Source organism: Pan troglodytes, chromosome 3 (genome assembly GCF_028858775.2).
Source record: "Pan troglodytes isolate AG18354 chromosome 3, NHGRI_mPanTro3-v2.0_pri, whole genome shotgun sequence".
Taxonomy (NCBI): Eukaryota; Metazoa; Chordata; class Mammalia; order Primates; family Hominidae; genus Pan; species Pan troglodytes.
Window position 1 is genome coordinate 184883264 of NC_072401.2, and position 18532 is coordinate 184901795.

General features: G+C 38.9%; 1 protein-coding gene across 1 annotated transcript in view; it reads left to right on the forward strand.

Annotated features, from left to right (window-relative positions):
- Positions 1-18532, forward strand: part of WWC2 (WW and C2 domain containing 2) — a 215104-nt gene that overhangs the window by 127419 nt on the left and 69153 nt on the right. Inside the window, 2 exon segments of the mRNA XM_054683510.2 lie at positions 13003-13082; positions 18283-18412. Coding sequence (XP_054539485.1) covers positions 13003-13082; positions 18283-18412 — 210 coding nt within the window.

The window sequence follows — 18532 nt, forward strand, 5'->3', positions numbered from 1 at the left end:
TGCTAGGTAGATAAAGGAGGAAAAAAAACATTGGGACCGTTGGATTTATCACCATCAGATACCCCTGAATTCACATTTACCTGGATGGTCTGAAAAAGCCCAAGCTAAACACTTAGCTGTGACAGTTGAATCAGTGACAGATGGTTGTGCCTCCAGACACTTGCAGATGCACATCTTCTCCAGAGTAATACACCTTCAACTAGTGCTTTCAGTAGGAAAGTATGAACGCATAGCCCAAATCACAGATGTACAGAGAACAAAGAACTGGCAGGATAAAAAGAACAGACAATAGAATTTGATCTTCAGATGCTTGAGATTTTTGAGAAATTAGAGAAAATACAAAATATCCATGTTTAACGTGTTTTTAAGAAATAAAAAAAGAGATTGGAAATATAAGTAGGGAAGATACCATGAAAATTATCAAGAAAATACGGAAACAAACTAAGTAGAAGTTCTACAAATTAATCACGTAATGAATTAAAAATCAAAGCTGGTGGGGAATTATTTGCAAAGGTCCAAAATTAGCAAGTAATAGCTTATTTTTTCATACCAATCGTGTTTTCTTATACCTTCGGTGTTCTATGAGAAAATAACCATTAACCAGAATGTTATACACAGCAAAACATCTTTCATACATATGGGTGAAATAAAGACATTTTCAGGCAAAATTTGAGAGTAATGTATGGCATCAGTTGTTCACTATATTACTATAGAAAGCAGGAAAGGAGAGAAAAGAATAAAAAATACAGGGCAAATGAGTCTAATATAAGATGATAAACGTAAATCTCAGTGTATCAATAATTAGAATTAAGTGTAATTGGATTAAATGCTGTAGTTAAAAATACAATGATTAAAAGACTGGATTTGGAAAGAAAATCTACCTATATGATACTTAAAGAGACACCTAACAACAAAGATACAGAAAAGTTAAAAGGACGGGAAGAAAAAGATACACCAATCAAATCCTAACAGAAAAAAGCTGGTATACACAAATAAATAAGTAAATAAAGCTTTGTTAATGTCCGAAGTGATAGATTTTATGGCAAAATGCTTTACTGAAGAAAAAGGACCATGAATCTGTAATGTGTCCATTAAAATATGGGCCCCAAAATATATAAAGCAAAAATTGGCAGAAAATCCACAATCATAGTGAGAGATTCCAATATAACTTTTGGTATTTGATAGATCAAGCAGATTTAAAAATTAGTATAGAATAGGTAAATACACGTGGGTGACAAGCTTTATTTAATTAATGTATACAACATGGAGCTTATGCTATATTGGGGTGGGGAAAAATGGGAAGCAAAAATATTTTTCAAGCACATTTAGCACATTCAGGAAAACTGACCATATTCGGGCCATTAGACTTGTTTCAATATATTTCAAAGTATTGGTTAGACCACATTCTCTGTAGTGAATTTGTTAGAAATTCATTTAAAAAATAACAACAAAGCTGTTTCCCACCTTTCAGAAAAGCTAAAATCCAAAAGACGAACAATATGAAGCGTCGTTAAGGATGTGGGGCAGCTGGAACTCTTTACTGCTGGTGGGAAACTGGCCTTTACTAATAAAGCTGAATGTGTGCATGCACACCTGCTACCATGCAGCTCCACCCTAGAGTGTTTGTAGTGTGTAGCCTGTGTCTGGAAGTATGTGTCTGTAGCCTAATGGATGAATGCATTGTGTATGGTCATGCAGTAGAAGCTCATCTAGCAATGCAAATCCACGTACACAACTGCATGCAGCAGCACAGCGATGAGTGGGTGAAGCTAGACACAGAAGAGTACACACTCTGAGTCCACTTATATTAAGTTCAGAAAAGACAAAACTATTTACAGGCCTAAACGTTGAGATAATGGTTACTTTTAGGGAAAAGGGAAGGTTTAGTAATTTGGAGGGCACAAGAATGGCTTCTAGGATTCTGATAATGTGTTGTTTCTTCAGCTGTTGGCCATTACCTGGCTGTTTCTACTTCGAGGACACTCACTGAGGTGCTACGCTTAAAGTTTTTTTACTTCCAGTGTCTATGTTGTTCTAAGAAACCTGGAAGCTACATAATTTGGAACTCTAGAGTAATACGCTTCTAAATAATGGGTCAAACATACATGAATGTTCTTTGCTAAAATTAGTGAGTAAAACTTTGAAAAAGAGGATATTTGCATTGCTTCAAAGCATCTCCCCTCAACTTTGTATTACTTGACCCTGGTGGTTTGAACATGTCTGCTAATTTTGGTACCTCTTTCTTCTTCTTGAATTTGGGCTGGATCCAGTGAGTACCTCCTGACAAATAGAGTATGGAAAGGAAAAACAGCTGATTTACACTATAGAAACCTGGCAGATCCCACTGGAACCAATTGATGAATGTTTCCATCACCAGGGATAAGTCATGTGGAGAGCATATACTCATACATCATTAGATGAGAAGGGCATGTCACCTCTGTGGTATTCTTTTCCAGCATCCATCATCTCAATCTAATTATGAGAGAGTATCAGGCAAACCCAAATAGGAGTACACTTTATAAAACATCTGACTAGTGCTCTTCAAAAATGAATAGGTCATTAAAGACAAGAAAGTGAGGAACTGTCACAGACTGGGGGCAACTAAGGAGACTTAACTGCTGAATAAAGTGGTTTCCTGGTGGGTTTTTGTTGTTGTTGTTTTGAGACAGAGTCTCGCTCTTTCGCCAAGGCTGGAGTGCAGCGGCTCAATCCGGCTCACTGTAACCTCCACCTCCTGGGCTCAAGCAATCCTCCCACCTCAGCTTCCTGAGAAGCTGAGACTACAGGTGCACTCCATCACAACCTGGTAAATTTTGTATTTTTTGTAGAGCTGGGGTTTTGCCGCATTGCCTAAGCTAATCTCAAACCCCTGGGCTCAGGCAATCTTCCTTCCTCGGCCTCTCAAATTAAATTGGGATTAGAAGCGTGAGCCACCACACCCAGCCTCCTATTGTTTTTTAAGAGTGGCAGGGTCTCGCTACGGTACCTAGGCTGGACCTGAATCAAAAAGGACGTTAGTGAAAAATCTGGGGAAATTCAAAAAAGTCTGTAGTTTAGTTAATAGTATAGAATGAATGTTGGAGAAAAACTTAAAGCTTTAAATGCTTGTACTAGAAAAGAAGAAAGTCTTAATGAGCAATGTAGTCAACCTAAGAACAGAATAAGCCAAAGCCAGTAGAAGAAGATAAATAAAATTAAAAGCAAAAATTATCAGCTGAGCACAGTGGCTCACACCTGTAATCCCAGCACTTTGGGAGGCCAAAGTAGATGGATCACTTGAGGTCAGGAGTTCGAGACCAGCCTGACCAACATGGTGAAACCCCATCGCTACTAAAAATACAAAAATCAGTTGGGCGCAGTGGCGCACGCCTGTAATCCCAGCTATTCGGGAGGCTGAGGCAGGAGAATCGCTTGAACCTGGGAGGCAGAGGTTGCAGTGAGCTGAGATTGCGCCATTGCACCCAGCCTGGGCAACTGCCAAGAGCAAAACTGTCTAAAAAAAAAAAAAGTAATAGAAAACATGGCTATAATAGAAAGGATCAACAAAAGCAAATTTTGGTTTTTTAAAAGAGTAATAAAATTGACATGTCTCTCAGCATTGACTCAAAAGTAAGAAGAGAAAATGAACAAATAAAAAAGTACAGGAAATGAACACATGCTTAAGAAATAGAGACATGAGAAAATTTATACTATTACATTTGAATTTTGAAGTGAAATGACTAGATTCGTATTGAAATATTATTAACCAAAACTGATTCGAGTTGATAGAAAAAATCTGAATGGCCCTATTACCATGAGTGAAATTCCAGAGAAACGCTCAAGATTAGTCTAGCACAACTTTGACATCAAATTGTGACAAGATTGTATGAACAAAATAAAAGCCGACCATATTCGTAAGCAAAGAAGCAAAATTCCAAAACAAAACATTGTAAACTAAATACAGCAACATTTTAAAATTATATGTAATAGCTAAGGTGGGCTTATCCTAGGAATATACAATTTAGGATTTGAAAATTATTCACTGTACTAACAGAGTGAAGGGAAATTATTAATTATTCCAACAGATACAGTGAAAGCTTTTTTTTTTTTTTTTTTTTTGAGACAGAGCCTCACTCTGTCACCCAGGCTGGAATGCAGTGGCGCGATCTCAGCTCATCACAACCTCCGCCTCCTGTGTTCAGGCGATTCTTGTGCCTCAGCCTCCTGAGTAGCTGGGATTACAGGCGGGTACCACCACACTCAGCTAATTTTCATATTTTTAGTAGAGACAGTGTTTCACCATGTTGGCCAGGCTGATCTTGAACTCCCGACCTCAAGTGATCCACCTGCCTTGGCCTCCTAAAGTGCTGGGATTACAGGCGTGAGTCACCATGCCAGGCCCAGAGAAAGCATTTTGATAAATTCAGCTTTTATTCATGTTTTAAAAAATTGATTCAGCGAGGAATGAGTGCTACAGAATAGGACATAGGGAATGAAGGAGAGCAGGTTGCAGGATTTTTGTTATTGTTTTGGTTTTTTGTTTAAGAGACAGCAGTGTTGTCCAGCTTGGACTCAAACTTCTGGGCTCAAGTGATCATCCTGCCTCAGCCTCCCGAGTAGCTGGGACTACAGGTACACACCACCACACCTAGTTTGGTTGCAGTTCTGAATAGGTGTTCAGAAGAAGTCTCATTGAGAAGGCAAAATTTGAGCAAAGACTGGACAGCAGTGATGAAGAAATTAGTCAGGTGGGGGAGAATCAGCGTACATACAGGTTTTGACACAGGAGAAGGTGTGGGATCTTCCAGAAACAGTTTGAAGTCAAATGTGGCCTCAATAGAGAGAGAAAGGAAGAGAGTTAATCCAGGTGATGGAATGAAGACAGAAGAGCGTGTTGGCCTGACACACCACTGGAAAGGTTGTGGATGTGCATCTGAAATGGGAAACCATTTGACCATATGTTTATTATTTGTGTTTAATGTTTGCTAGTTTAATTGGTATGTAATGACATAATGCTTTTCTGTTTTGTCTTTATTAGTAGATGATTTTTAAATGATGTTTTACCATGTGTATTTCCATTTGCTAGTTTATTTTTTTTTAATTTAACAGCTTTATTAAGAAACCATACAATTCACCCATTTAAAATGTACATTTTAATGGATTTTAGTACATTCATAGTTACATGCCCATTATTGCAATCTAACTGTAGGACATTTTTGCCCTGTCCCCAGAGGGAACCTTGTGCCCATTAGCAGTTCTCCCCATTCCCCACACCTCCCTCCTCCATCCTCTGAGCCCTGAACAACCACTGTTTCCTGTCTTTCCCAATGTGCCTGTTACAGACATTTCATATAAATGGCATCGTATACTGTGTGATCATTTGTGACTGGCTTCTTTCACTTGGCATATGTTTTCAAGGTTCGTTCATGTTGTGGCATGTATTAGAACTTCATCCCCTGTACTGCCAAATAATATTCCATTATATGAATAAAGTTTTATTTTATTTTATTTTTGAGACAGAGTTTCTCTCAGTTGCCCAGGCTGGAGTGCAATTGTGCGATCTTGGCTCACTGCAACCTCTGCCTCCCGGGTTCAAGTGATTCTCCTGTCTCAGCCTCCCGAGTAGCTGGGATTACAGGCGCATGCCACCACACCCAGCTAATTTTTGTATTTTTAGTAAAGACAGGGTTTTGCTATGTTGGTCAGGCTGGTCTCGAACTCCTGACCTCAAGCAATCCATCCACCTCGGCCTCTCAAAGTGCTGGGATAGTAGGCGTGATCCATTGCGTCCAGCCGTATTTTATTTATCCAGTCATCAGTTGGCAGATAATTGTTTTTTTGCCACTTTTTGGCTATTATGGATAATACTGCTGTGAACTTACATGTACAAGTGTTTGTGTGGACATAGGTTTCTATTTCTCTTGGGTATATGCCTTGAAGCAGAATTGTTGGCTCATGTGGTAATTTACTGTGTGTGTTTTTTTTTTTCTTTTTAAACCTTTTTTTTTTTTTTTTTTTTTTGAGAGAAGTCTCGCTTTTGTCCCCTAGGTTTGAGTGCAATGGCTTGATCTCGGCTCACTGCAAACTCTGCCTCCTGGGTTCAAACGATTCTCCTGCCTCTGCCTCCCAAATAGCTGGGATTAAGGCACCTGCCACCACGCCCGGCTAATTTTTGTATTTTTTAGTAGAGACAGGGTTTCACCATGTTGGCCAGGCTGGTCTCGAACTCCTGAACTCAGGTGATCCACCCACCTCCGCCTCCCAAAGTGCTGGGATTATAGGCGTGAGCTACTGTGCCCAGCCTTACTGGTTTAATTATTTGTGGAGATCTAGCATTGACCTTCCATATATTAATATTTGTCTGTTATTTGTATCTTGAGATAGTATTTTCATAAATGTTTTATGTAATTTTTCTCATTGGCTTTTGTTTTATTTCCTTTTTATTATTGTTAAACAAAAGATTTAAAAAAAAATTGTGTTTAGCCATCTCGTTTCTGATGGCCAATTCCATTTATTAGCCATCATACATGGTTCTAGCAGCATCTGGGATTCTGCTTTCCTCTGTGCTTTATGAAAGTTAAACAATGTTTTATTCTGAATTCTTTGACTATCTATCTGGAGTTGACTTCTTGTTTTCTTTAAAGGTGGCTTCAGAGATGAAGTAGGTGTTGAGGATTTTCAGTAAGGTGGAAGTGGTAGTCAGGAGAGGGATTTCCAGAAGGAGCAAGTTGACAGTTGCCCTTTATTGGCTTGCTTAAGGAGCTCCCTGCAAGACAGTGGAGAAAATGGTGAAAAGGGAAGGCAGTCATTAGTAAAATACCATTTTGCTCGTTAGAACTTTAATGTTGCAAGATTCACTTTTAGGGCAAACTTTTGAAACCTGTCTGTCTTGTGATCTTTCTAAGGTCTACAGGTTTCCAGAGTTTACTTTTCCTTCATTGTCATCTTCTTTCCCCTTCTTTTAAAATAAAACCTATGACACTAGGATTATAAGAAGTGGTAAGAAGCTCTGGATTTTCAGTCCTACTTATCACGTTTAATCACAGTATCTTCCTGGTTTTCAGAAATAACTGAAATCAATGTAAAATATCAGTTGCTTTAGCGTAGTTAGTGTAGACAGTGGGAAATGCGCAGAAATTGTGGGCTCTTGCTTCCAATTTAGCACTCTGGGTTGTGAGATTTGGCTCCACAGAAATAAAATTAGGTGGTTAGCTACAGCTGTAGTTAAGTTCAGTGATGTGAGAGAAAACACACACACTGGGGATTGTGGGCTTTTCATGTCTTCATTTCCAGTGGGATACAGGAATAATGAAGTTTCTAAGGCAGAATAAGGGTCACAGATTTTATTTAGGTCGTTTTGCTACAATTCTAATTTGTCTTTCTTTTTACATGTATTATCATGCCATTAATAACAAAACTTTTTAAATTGTATTTTTAGAAGTTCTCCTGGGTTCTAGATAGACTGTGATAGCAGGGTAACCTTTAGCAGGTTACTTACCTTTCCTCTTTAGGTCCCGGGTTCTTTACCAATAAAATGAGAATGAAAACTGTATCTAGTAGTGTAGTTTGAGGATTGAAAATGGGTATTTGTATTTAGCACAGTGCCTGGAATACGTTAAAAGCACTTATGAACTTAGCTCTCATTATTGCTTCCTAGTAGAGTCTACATTGTGCTAAGCTTCTAGGTCAGCATTAGCTTAATCTTCTAGTTGGGATCTAAGGACATTAGTTTTTACATTCTGTGTCCTACATTTGAGGCTGGGTTAGAGAACAGAAGAGTGAAAACAGTGATCCTCCAGTAGCTAGAATGATGCCAAGTGGTTCCAAAGAAGAAAGGTTGTTGAACTACTAATTAACACCATACCGATAAAACCAAAACAACTAGAAATAATGTCTGCTTGGAAATATTCATTTCACTTATGGGAGCAAACTTTTTGATAGTTCATAAAATGCCATCTCGGTATTTGGGAGCTAAGAATCATTCAGGTTGTCCATTAAGAAGACTCCCCAGTATAAAACCAGTAGCGTATAGCCAACTTTAGGTAAACTAAATAATATGGGGGACAAAGAAAGCACAGGTTAGCTTCCTATGTGATTGTCACCCAACATAGAATAAAATTTCACTCATATCACCTAAACAGAGGAGAGTCCAACTTTGTCAAGTCAATTTTAGATTTTTTTTGAATTTCCATTTCTTTTGTAGTAACACTTAACATGAGATCTGCCCTCTTAACAGAATTTTTAAGTGTATAATATATTCAACTATAAAAACAATGTTGCACAGCAGAGTTCTAGACTAATTTTCATGTTGCATAACTGAAACTTTATTTCCTTTAGCAACTCTGCCTTTTCTGTACACCTCAGCACCTGGCAACCACCATTTTGCTTCTATGAGCCTATTTTAGATACTTTATATAAGTGGAATCATACAGTATTTGTCCCTCTGTGACTATCTTGTTTCACTTGGCACAATGTCCTCAAGGTTCATTCATATTGTCACATATTACAGACTTTCCTTCTTTTAAAGGCTGCATAATATTCCATTGTGTATACACACTATGTTGTTTTAATCCATTCATCTGTCAATGGACATTTAGAGTATTTCTATATCTTGGCTATCGTGAATCATGCTACAGTGAACATGGGAGCACTAATATCTCTTCAAGATAAAGAATGTCTTAAACAATTTTTAAAAAAATTTAAATTGACCTATCATCATAATCCAAATGATTTTTTGTGTAATATTTATCTCATGTAATCCAAGTGATTTTAAGACTTCTATTTTATGTCAGTAAGATATAGTAATTGTTTTAATTCATTATTTCTAAATGGGTTCAATATCATCCTTGTTTTAATCAACTGTTTTCACTTGATTTTTGTATATGAGAGAGATAGGGGTCTAGATTCATTCTTCTGCATATGGATATTTGGTTTTCCCAGCACCATTTATTGAAGGGACTGTCCTTTCCCCAGTATATGTTCTTGGCACCATTGTCAAAAATGAGTTCACTGTACATTTATGGATTTGTTTGCTGGTTTTCTATGTCAATGTGTCTGTCTTTATGCCAGTTGTGTGCTGTTTTGGTTACTGTACCTCTGTTGTATAATTTTGAAAAAAGAAAAACTTCAGCCGAATTAAATTTAAAGGAGTTTAATTGAGCAATGAAAGATTCGTGAATCGGGCAGCCCCCAGAATCACGGCAGACTCACAGAGACTCCAGGGGTGCCTTGTGGTCAGAACAAATTTATAGACAGAAAACGTACAGTGATGTACAGGAATTGGAAGTGAGGTACAGAAACAGCGAGATTGGTTACAGCTTGGTGTTTGCCTTATTTGAACACAGTTGGAACATTCAGCGGTCTATGAGTGGTTGAAGTATGGCCACTGGGATTGGCCAACACTCAGTTATTGTTACAGGTGTATACTATTAAGTTAGGTTTTCAGTTTTGTCTGACTATTAAGCTAGGTTACAGTTCATCCACAAGGTCTCAATTATAGAAGTATGAAGTCCTTCTTAGGCCATATTTAGTTTGCTTTAACAATTTGAAGTCAGGTAATGTGATTCAGTTTTGCTATTTTTGCTCAGGATATTCTGGGTCTTTTTTGGTTCTGTATAAATCTTAGGATTGTTTTTTCTGTATCTGTGAAAGGATTTTGATAGGGATTGCATTGAATCTGTAGATTACTTGGGGTAGTATGGACATTTTAATAACATTGATTCTTCCAATCCATGAACATGGTCTATCTTACCTTTTTTTGTGTGTCCTCTTCAACTTCTTTAATCAATGTTTTATAGCAGGGTTGTTCAATCTTTTGGCTTCCCTGGGCCACATTTAAAGAAGAATTGTCTTGGACCACACATAAAATACACTAGTACTAACAACAGCTGGTAAGCTAAAAAAAAGAAAAAAAGAAAAAATCCTCATAATGTTTTAAGAAAGTTTACGAATTTGTGTTGGGCTGCATTCAAAGCCATCGTGAGTTGGGCAAGCTTGTTTTATAGTTTTCATTGTAGAAATCTTTCACTTCTTTAGTTAAGTTAATTCCTAGGTATTTTATTTTATTTGTAGCTGTTGTAACAAACTATTTTCAATGGTAAAGACAGGTTTCAGCTCAGATATTTGAGTGCTGTCAATTTTTGGACTGATTTTTTTTTTTTTCAAAAGATAAAAGTGTTGCTGTCTTTTTGGCAAAAAGCACTTGAAAATGCTGTTCTAAATAGAAATACATGTAGAATGAGCTACTGATTGCTGTGGCTGTTTTGATATGATAATAGTTTAATATTAAAACTGAAATGTTTTTGTGATATACTGCGAATGAGCTCATTGCTCTTAATTCATATTACAACACCTTTAAAATCCTGTTCAGGTAGCCTTCTCCAGGAGTTCCACCCTCATCCCCAAGCCATAAGTAATCCCTTCCTCCTTTGAGTTCCAGTAGCACTCTTTATACCTCTCTTTGTATTTATAAACTGGGCCTTGAAACATAATTATTTGTATTTCTTTTCCCTAATAAAATACAAGTACCTAAGCACAAACTGATAAACATTCAGGTTAAACTCAACGGATATGTTATTGAATATCTGCTTTGTCCAAAGCACTGTGCCTAAAGCTATGCAAACATGAGTATTACACCGCTCTTGTCTTTGTCACGTTGTTCCTCATAGTGCCTGGTCTCCCTCTTGACATTTTTCTCTTGTATTCGAGGATGCCCTTTTTTTTCCCTCTTACATCTCTTGCCACTACTTCACAGTGTATTTTGTCTCTGTCTCTAGTAGACATGTGAATAATGAATATGCCCAAGGCTTGCTCTCGAACACTCTTCTCTTTTCAATACACACCCACTTTAGGTAATCTTGTTTATTCTCGTGCACCTAAAATATCTTTATGCCAGTGACTCTCAATTATCTATCTCTAGTCCAGACACTTCTGAACATCAAGTTCACATATTCTAGTTGCCATTGAAGTCTCCTGGGCATCACGGAAATGAATGTCTTAAAGAAAACTCTTCCTCTTTTCTTCCACATTTGGTCCTGTTGTCCAGGAAAGCACCTTCGTCCACCCTGCTGGCAAGCCAAAATCCTGATGTGATCTTGGTCACATGCTTTCCCCCACCCTCCACGTTGAGTCCATCACCAAGTCCTGTTGATTCTGCCTCTGAAGTATCTTCCTCCTCTGGCTCTTGCCCACATGCCAGCCCACAGTGCTGGCATAATGGACCCTCGTGGCACTTCTGCTCAGTCCCCACAACGTTGTCACAGTGACTATTTAAAATCATAAAGCAGGTCTTGCTTTAATCTCCTTGATTCTCGTTGTTCTTAGAGTAAGATTTAGAAATTCTCAACGTGGCATCTGTGTATCAGTCCTTTTCCGGTTCCATCTTTTGACACCCCCACCCTCTGTAATCCAGCCACAGTGGCATTCTTTAAATTCCAGAGGTTTGCTGAATACCCCTCACCCCGCTGTCCCTTCAGGGTTTTGCACAAGCTCTTCCTGTTGAGGACCCCTTCTACCAAGTGAGCCCCACTAACCCTCTCAATTGAAACACTGTTTCCTCAGACAGGCTCCACCCAAGCCCTCAGACTAAATTAGGATCTGTTCTCTAGGCATATCTAGGTATCCTGAACTTAGAGCACCTTTGGTAATTACTAAGATTTCTTTTGTTGGCTGATTATTTGCTCAATATCTGGCTGCTCCATGGTCTGTAAGATCCCTGAGGGCAGGGATCATGTCTGTTTTGTTCACACTCAGGCCTAGCACCAGACACATAGTAGAGAGTCAATACCTATTTGTGGAATGAGTAAAATAAATCAACATAAAAGTTCAAAAGCACTCTAAAATATTGCGCAACAGAATGTGTTTAAAACTTAAGGCTCTGGCTGGGCATGGTGGCTCACGCCTGTAATCCCAGCACTTTGGGAGGCCGAAGCGGGTGGATCGCTTGAGCCCTGGAGTTCGAGACCAGCCTGGGCAACATGGTCAAACCCCATCTCTACTAAAAACACAAAAACTAGCCAGGCGTGGTGGCGGGCGCCTGTAATCCCAGCTACTCTGGATGCTGAGGCATGAGAATCGCTTGAACCCGGAAGGCGGAGTTGCAGTGAGCCGAGATTGCACCACCACACTCCAGCCTGGTTGACAGAGCAAGACTCCGTCTCAAAAAAAAAAACAAACAAACAACAGAAAAAAACTTAAGGCTCTAACTTAATATATGGAAGTAAGTTTCTAACCCTTGTGAGAAGACCTTTATTAGTTTGTGACTAAACCAGGCATGTGCTGCTTTTCTGATCTGTCCAATTTTAGAATTGTTATTACCAAAGTATATATTTGACAACAGGAAAAATATATTTTATCAGTTTGACAACAAATATTTATTGATCATCTGCTGTTTGCTTGGCATGGTTGTAGATGCTTGGGATATAGCTGGTGGGTTGCAGCTTACTTTCCCACGGAGGACAGACAGTGTACACGGAGAATTTCAGCTCCTGAAAAATACTCTGGTCTAAATAAAACAGAGCCGTGGCAGGGGCAGGGGGGCTAGAGAAGTCCTATTTGAAAAGATAACATTTCAGCTAGCATTGGAGGGACAGGGAGTCAACTGCGGGAGATCTGGGGAGAGCTTTCCAGGCAGAAGGAACTGCCAGGACATCTGAGGAACGGAGGGGTGGGCAGTGGCCCTTGGCACAGTGAATGAAGGAAAAACACACACTTTTATAGAGATGCCATGACTTGGAGTTCTTATTCTGCCCATTTTGGTTGGAGACAATGATGATGTCCAGCTCATAAGAATGTTGCTAAGTAAGGTAATGAAGGTAAATAGTAGTAATAATACACATCACTGATAGTTTTAAACATCATTAATATGCCTTCCACAGAATTTATGTGAAGGAGAAACTGATAAAGTAAATGTTACTTTAACTCATGGCTTTGTTTATGTGTTTGTTTACTAATTTATTTTAAAACTGTAGACTGTGTTGCTAATTATCTGCAAATATTAATGTTTATGTTGATTTCTCTTTAAAGGTTAAAAAGCTAAAGAGAGAGCTCTCACAGATGAAGCAGGAACTGCTCTATAAAGAACAAGGCTTTGAAACATTGCAGCAGTGAGTATGAAAAGACTGAATCAACTTTAGAATAAGCTCTCTAACTAGTATGAATACAAAGAAAATAGAAGTACAGATTACATAAGCGATTTCTTAAAGAAACGTAAAGTAAAAAGTTCAGAGCTCTACACCAAAAGAAAACAAAGCAATCAACCAACAGATAAAAAAACTTGGGAAAGATCTATGCACTTGAAAAGATCCAAAGTTTTTATTAATCATTGGAGATCCAAAGAAACCAAAGTGAAAAGCCTTTGTCTTACCTTTATCTCCTGGACCCTTGCTGGCCTCCTCTGAGATTGTGGTACAGAGCTAAGAGACTAGGCACAAGAAATTCCTCTCCACATTCGGCTGGGCTGGCTGTACTTGACCCCTGTGTGAGCCTGCAACTGCCCTGGGCCCTCGGGTGGAGGCGTGTCTGTCTCTCTCTCTCTCTCTGCCAGCCCCAGGGATGACCTAGAGTCTAACCCTGACAGATGGCAGGGGAGCAAGAGCAAGTTAGGATTATTAGCAAAGGAGCGGGAGTGCGCTCCTCACTTCCTGCGTTCCTCTACCTTTCCCGTTTGCTACTGAAGTTGGCTGGGCCGTTAGCAGAGCCCTAAGCTGGGCCAGGTAAAGTGGAAATGGAGGTGACAGAGGGTAACAGGATGAGGATATCCCTTCCGCATTCCCGGCCCCTGAAAGCCACTGTTCTCCCTGCTGCTGAGGCCCAGCCTATCCAAACCGTGACAGGCACACCTGAGACTTTCTAATCCTGCAGTCTCCACTCCACAGGGCCTCTTGTGGGAGAGAAGCAGTCCGTGGTTTTCACAGCCACATGACCACGGAGAGGAGGTAAAACTTCCCTCCTGCTTGGTGCCTCCAAGTGCGGTGCAGTATTTTTAGGGATGTCCCTGGTCAGTTTTGTGTTCAGGCAGGTTTCGTGTTCTTCCCAGAATCTCCCGTGGTAGCACCTCAGGAATGCCAAGCTGGTCTCAGGCGCCACCTCTGTGGAAAGTACCCAGCTGTGTTCCTTTTCCCTGTGGAATCTTACTTTGCCTTCTGCTCTTATTTGGGATGCTCCAAGCAGCAAGCCCCTTTAAAGATCCTGTGTGTCACTGGCCAGATAAACAAACTGGTTGTTCTTGTTTGGGTGATTAGACATATCTTGGGATACGCAGGCACTGCTCTTGACCACCAGTCAGACGCATGACTTTAATTTCACACGTGCTGTTATCATCCAGACTCCTTTTTTCCTGCTCACCGCATAGAATCATGACCCTGATACTCCTTCAGATGCTCCCATCCTAGTGGTTCTCAAACCTGACTGCATATTAGAGTAATCTGGAGAGTGCTTAGGAAAATAATGTTTCTAGTCTCTATGCCAGGTATATTTTATGAGATCCCAAGTGCTTCTCAAGTCCAGCCCTGTTGTAAGAACCTCAGCTGGTTGCAGAGCTCCCCGATAAACCAAGCAGAACTAGAATGACATAAATGCATTATTTAGTAATTGTTTATCAGCATAAAGCAGGGCTTCGTGGTGGGGGTGGGGAGAGAAAACAGAGTTTGAAGAGTGCCGTAACGTGTTTAGCCATATGTTCCACATTTTTAAGGCACGTGAAATTATAACTCGCGTCACCATTTGGGATTAAAGGTTAGCCATACTTGCTGTCTTTGTTATATTGATGTAACAATGCTGTATTGTTTCAAAGCAGTTTGCTTGCAAGCAATTTTTATAGGAATCTAAGGCATGTTTAAGAATCTGTCAATAACATTCCACAAGAAAACAATAGACATTTGTTGTAGAAATTCAGGCATTCTCTTGGAATGATTCTAATCCCTTGAACCGAGAGCAGAAAGATATGATATCTAACATCAGAGACCTCTCCTGTTTATCTTAACTATAGACAAAATAAAGCTGTTCTTATTCAAATGTTAACCACCATACTACTAAAACACTGAATGATCAACAATCAAACCCAGCAGCCAGACTTTTTAAGAAACCACATTCTTGATACTATAAAGGGACTTATATTTGTGGCATGACAGAAAATATATTTCAGGAAAAGATTTAAATAGAATCTGATTGTAGGCTTTTGTAACTTTTCATTTATTTACAATAGAATGGAATATATTTGTTGAATCTGGAATTATAATGTAATTTAAACTTGAGCTTTCATTTTACTTGGTACAATAGTTTTATACTGGGTAGACAAATGTGGCATTGTTCTCTACGTTATTCATTTCAGTTTGTGGTCCCAAATTTGACTTCAGCCTAAGCAGCAGTGTAGTATATGTGTAAATGGATACCAGGAAGATGCCTATTTCCATTTGCTGCCTCCAGTGTGCATTCAGAATTGGAAAACAGGCTAGTGATGAAACAGCAAGTCACAGGCATATACAGATTCTGTGAAAATTTGGTTCTCAAGGTATACACTTTCCAGAGAAGGAATGCAAGTGAACATATTTTATCTTTCAAAAGAGACTAATATATTGATTGAAAATTAGTTATAGGGCACACTCAAGTCAAGAACTTCCAAAAGAAATTTTAAGAAAAAAAACAGCTTTTCTCATATTAAGAACAAAAAGCATGATACTTTAAGTCAGCAAATGATGCTCATACTTCGGTTTATTTTATGACAAGTTAGGGTCAAAAGAGAAAAGGTGGGAAATGAAAAGTGGAGGAGAAAAACAAGAAACAGTGAAATAAAGGAAAAAGGCAGCACTTAGAGAAGTTCAAAGGAGGCAAAAGAAAAAGAGCAGAAACGTTCCATGGTAAAAGCTGAGCTGTGTTCTTCACATTTAGCATTCTGTTGAGCAGTGGATAGCCAAGAAATTTTCATGTATTCAGAGCTCTCTGAAATTTAAATTAGCAGTCTTGAACCAGTCCTGCTTTTATTTTTTAAATGTTAAGGTTTTTTTCTGAAAACAGCTTACCTGCTTTTATTTTCAAATGATAAAGTTTATGTTCATTTCTGAATCAAAGATTTGTTTTATCATTAAATTCTGAAGACTTTACACAAACAGGAAGAAATTACTTGAGTTTTAGAAATTCACTTTGACACAATTTCAGATATCCCTATTACTACCTATTTTATGAAACCCCACATTTTAGTTTTTATTTTTAGTTAAAAGGTGCTACATTTGAAAATGCCAAAATGCTATATTTGGAAATATCATTTGTTTTATTTAATAAGCCATTTCCTCAGCCAAGTTGGTGGATATAATACTTCAGGGAGTCAGAAATTCCATTGATAAATCTCTTCCCAAATAAGTAGAATTAGCTGATATTCAAAGTACTTCACTAGTCCCATCAGATATTCTAAATGTGGTAGTCATAAGAGCCCCAGTTCTGAATCTGTCATTTTAGGATAGTTCCCCTACTAGCTAAGTGTCTGTGCAATTTGGGGTATAAATTTGCATTCAGTTTCTCCCTTGCCTTCTTCATTTGGAAGAAATGTGACTAGGGGATCTTTAGGGGCCCTTCCCATTCTAAACACTGTGTGTGTGTGTGTGTGTGTGTGTGTGTGTGTTTAATCTGTGACTTGATTGGTTGTACTTTACTATCAGATGATCTTATGATCAAGTTTATTTTATTTTCTTAGGTTCTTGAAGTCTTTAATTGCTTGTTCAGCAGCATAAGATAGTTACTAAAACAGTACTTGGGGAAATACATTATCTATAAACCGCTCTTGTTTGAGTGGACTTTGTTTGGAAGAGTGATTAAGATGGCATTGCTTTATTTTTTTTCAGATTATACCTTTCACATTGAAAATAAGTATTAATTATTAAATGTTTTAAACCAAACGAGTTTAAAACAACCTGTTTTCCCCGATTCAGTAGGTACTATTTCTCTGGAGACTCTGGATAAAACCAAAAATATGTCTAAGAACGTGTATAGAGTTGTTGGGTGGGGCAGAGGCATAGCCATATGTCCCACAAGGAGAACTCGTGCAGTATTCATAATGAATCCCAGATAGCACAGGCAGCTGAGGAGGACCAGGAGAATGATCATGAATTGTATTCATAATGAATCCCGGATAGCACAGGCAGCTGAGGAGGACCAGGAGAGTGATCATGAAGAGTACATGAAACTATTTTTTTAAAAGAATTAGGTAATTCGATTAGGCCCTTCAAACACAAAGAATTAGGTTACATGAAATCCTCTAGCCTAAGGTGACGATGTGAACTGTAAGGACACTTGGTAAGCAGCTCTGCAGGGATAATAAATTAGCTCATTGAAGAGCTGTTTATTCAATATGAGTTGAGAAATGACTACTGCCCTTCTGCCGTTTTCCTAAGTTTGAACTCATCCAGCAAGTCAAGCAATTTTATCTTGACTCATAACTTTCATAAAAGCAGAATAAATATTATATACATATATATATAGAGAGAGAGAGAGAAATAAAAAACTAACCACACAATCCAAACATTGTAGGATACTCACTAGTATAAATAATAATTTATTTATTAACCATTTATTAAAGGCCTCCCAAGCTGCAGGCCCTGTGCCAGGTTTTGCACAGACATTACAGCAAAACATTATGTAAAATCAGGTGGCAGTCTACTTGCCTCTGTGTTCTTCAGCTAAAGCATTTGCCCACGTCTTTTACCTTTCTTGGGTGAAGATCAGGATCAGCACTTGATAAGGTTTGGGTTCAGCCAGCAGTGGGATCATTCAAACAGATTGAAGGCAAAGAGACATGCATTTGTTTGAGCCCAAAAGTGATTAGAAATGGACTGGGTTTGAAGTGAGGGATGGGAGAAATCTTAGCTGCCTGTGATTGAAAGAGAAAGGAGGGGCCGAGACGTGCGGATCACGAGGTCAGGAGTTCAAGCCTGGCCAGCATGGTGAAACCCCGTCTTTACCAAAAATACAAAAATTAGCCGGGCATCGTGGCGGGTGCCTGTAATCCCAGCTACTCGGGAGGCTGAGGCAGGAGAATTACTTGAACCCAGGAGGCGTAGTTTGCAGTGAGCTGAGATCATGCCACTGCACTCCAGCCTGGGCGACAGAACAAGACTCCATCTCAAAAAAAAAAAAAAAAAAAAAAAAAAGAGAGAGAAAGGAGGAGAAACCGCCTGAAAAGATGATTGCTGGTATATGACAGTCAGCAGTGAAATAATCATCCAACTGAGACAATTCCAAACCACTTCCTACTCTCTGCTTAACTTATATGCTATCATTCTTTGATATTTTTTCTTTCTTTTTCTCTTTTCACAGAATTGATAAAAAAATGTCTGGAGGCCAGAGCGGGTATGAACTCAGTGAAGCCAAAGCCATTCTAACAGAACTAAAATCTATCAGAAAGGCAATTAGCTCAGGAGAAAAAGAAAAACAAGATCTGATGCAGGTACATTATAAAACATTTTGTTAAGCCAAACTTCTACCTTCTGAGGCCCCCAGAAACTCTTACTGGGGCAGAAGTGCTCCCTCAGAGTCTGGATGACCCTTCTACCTCTGCCACATTTGT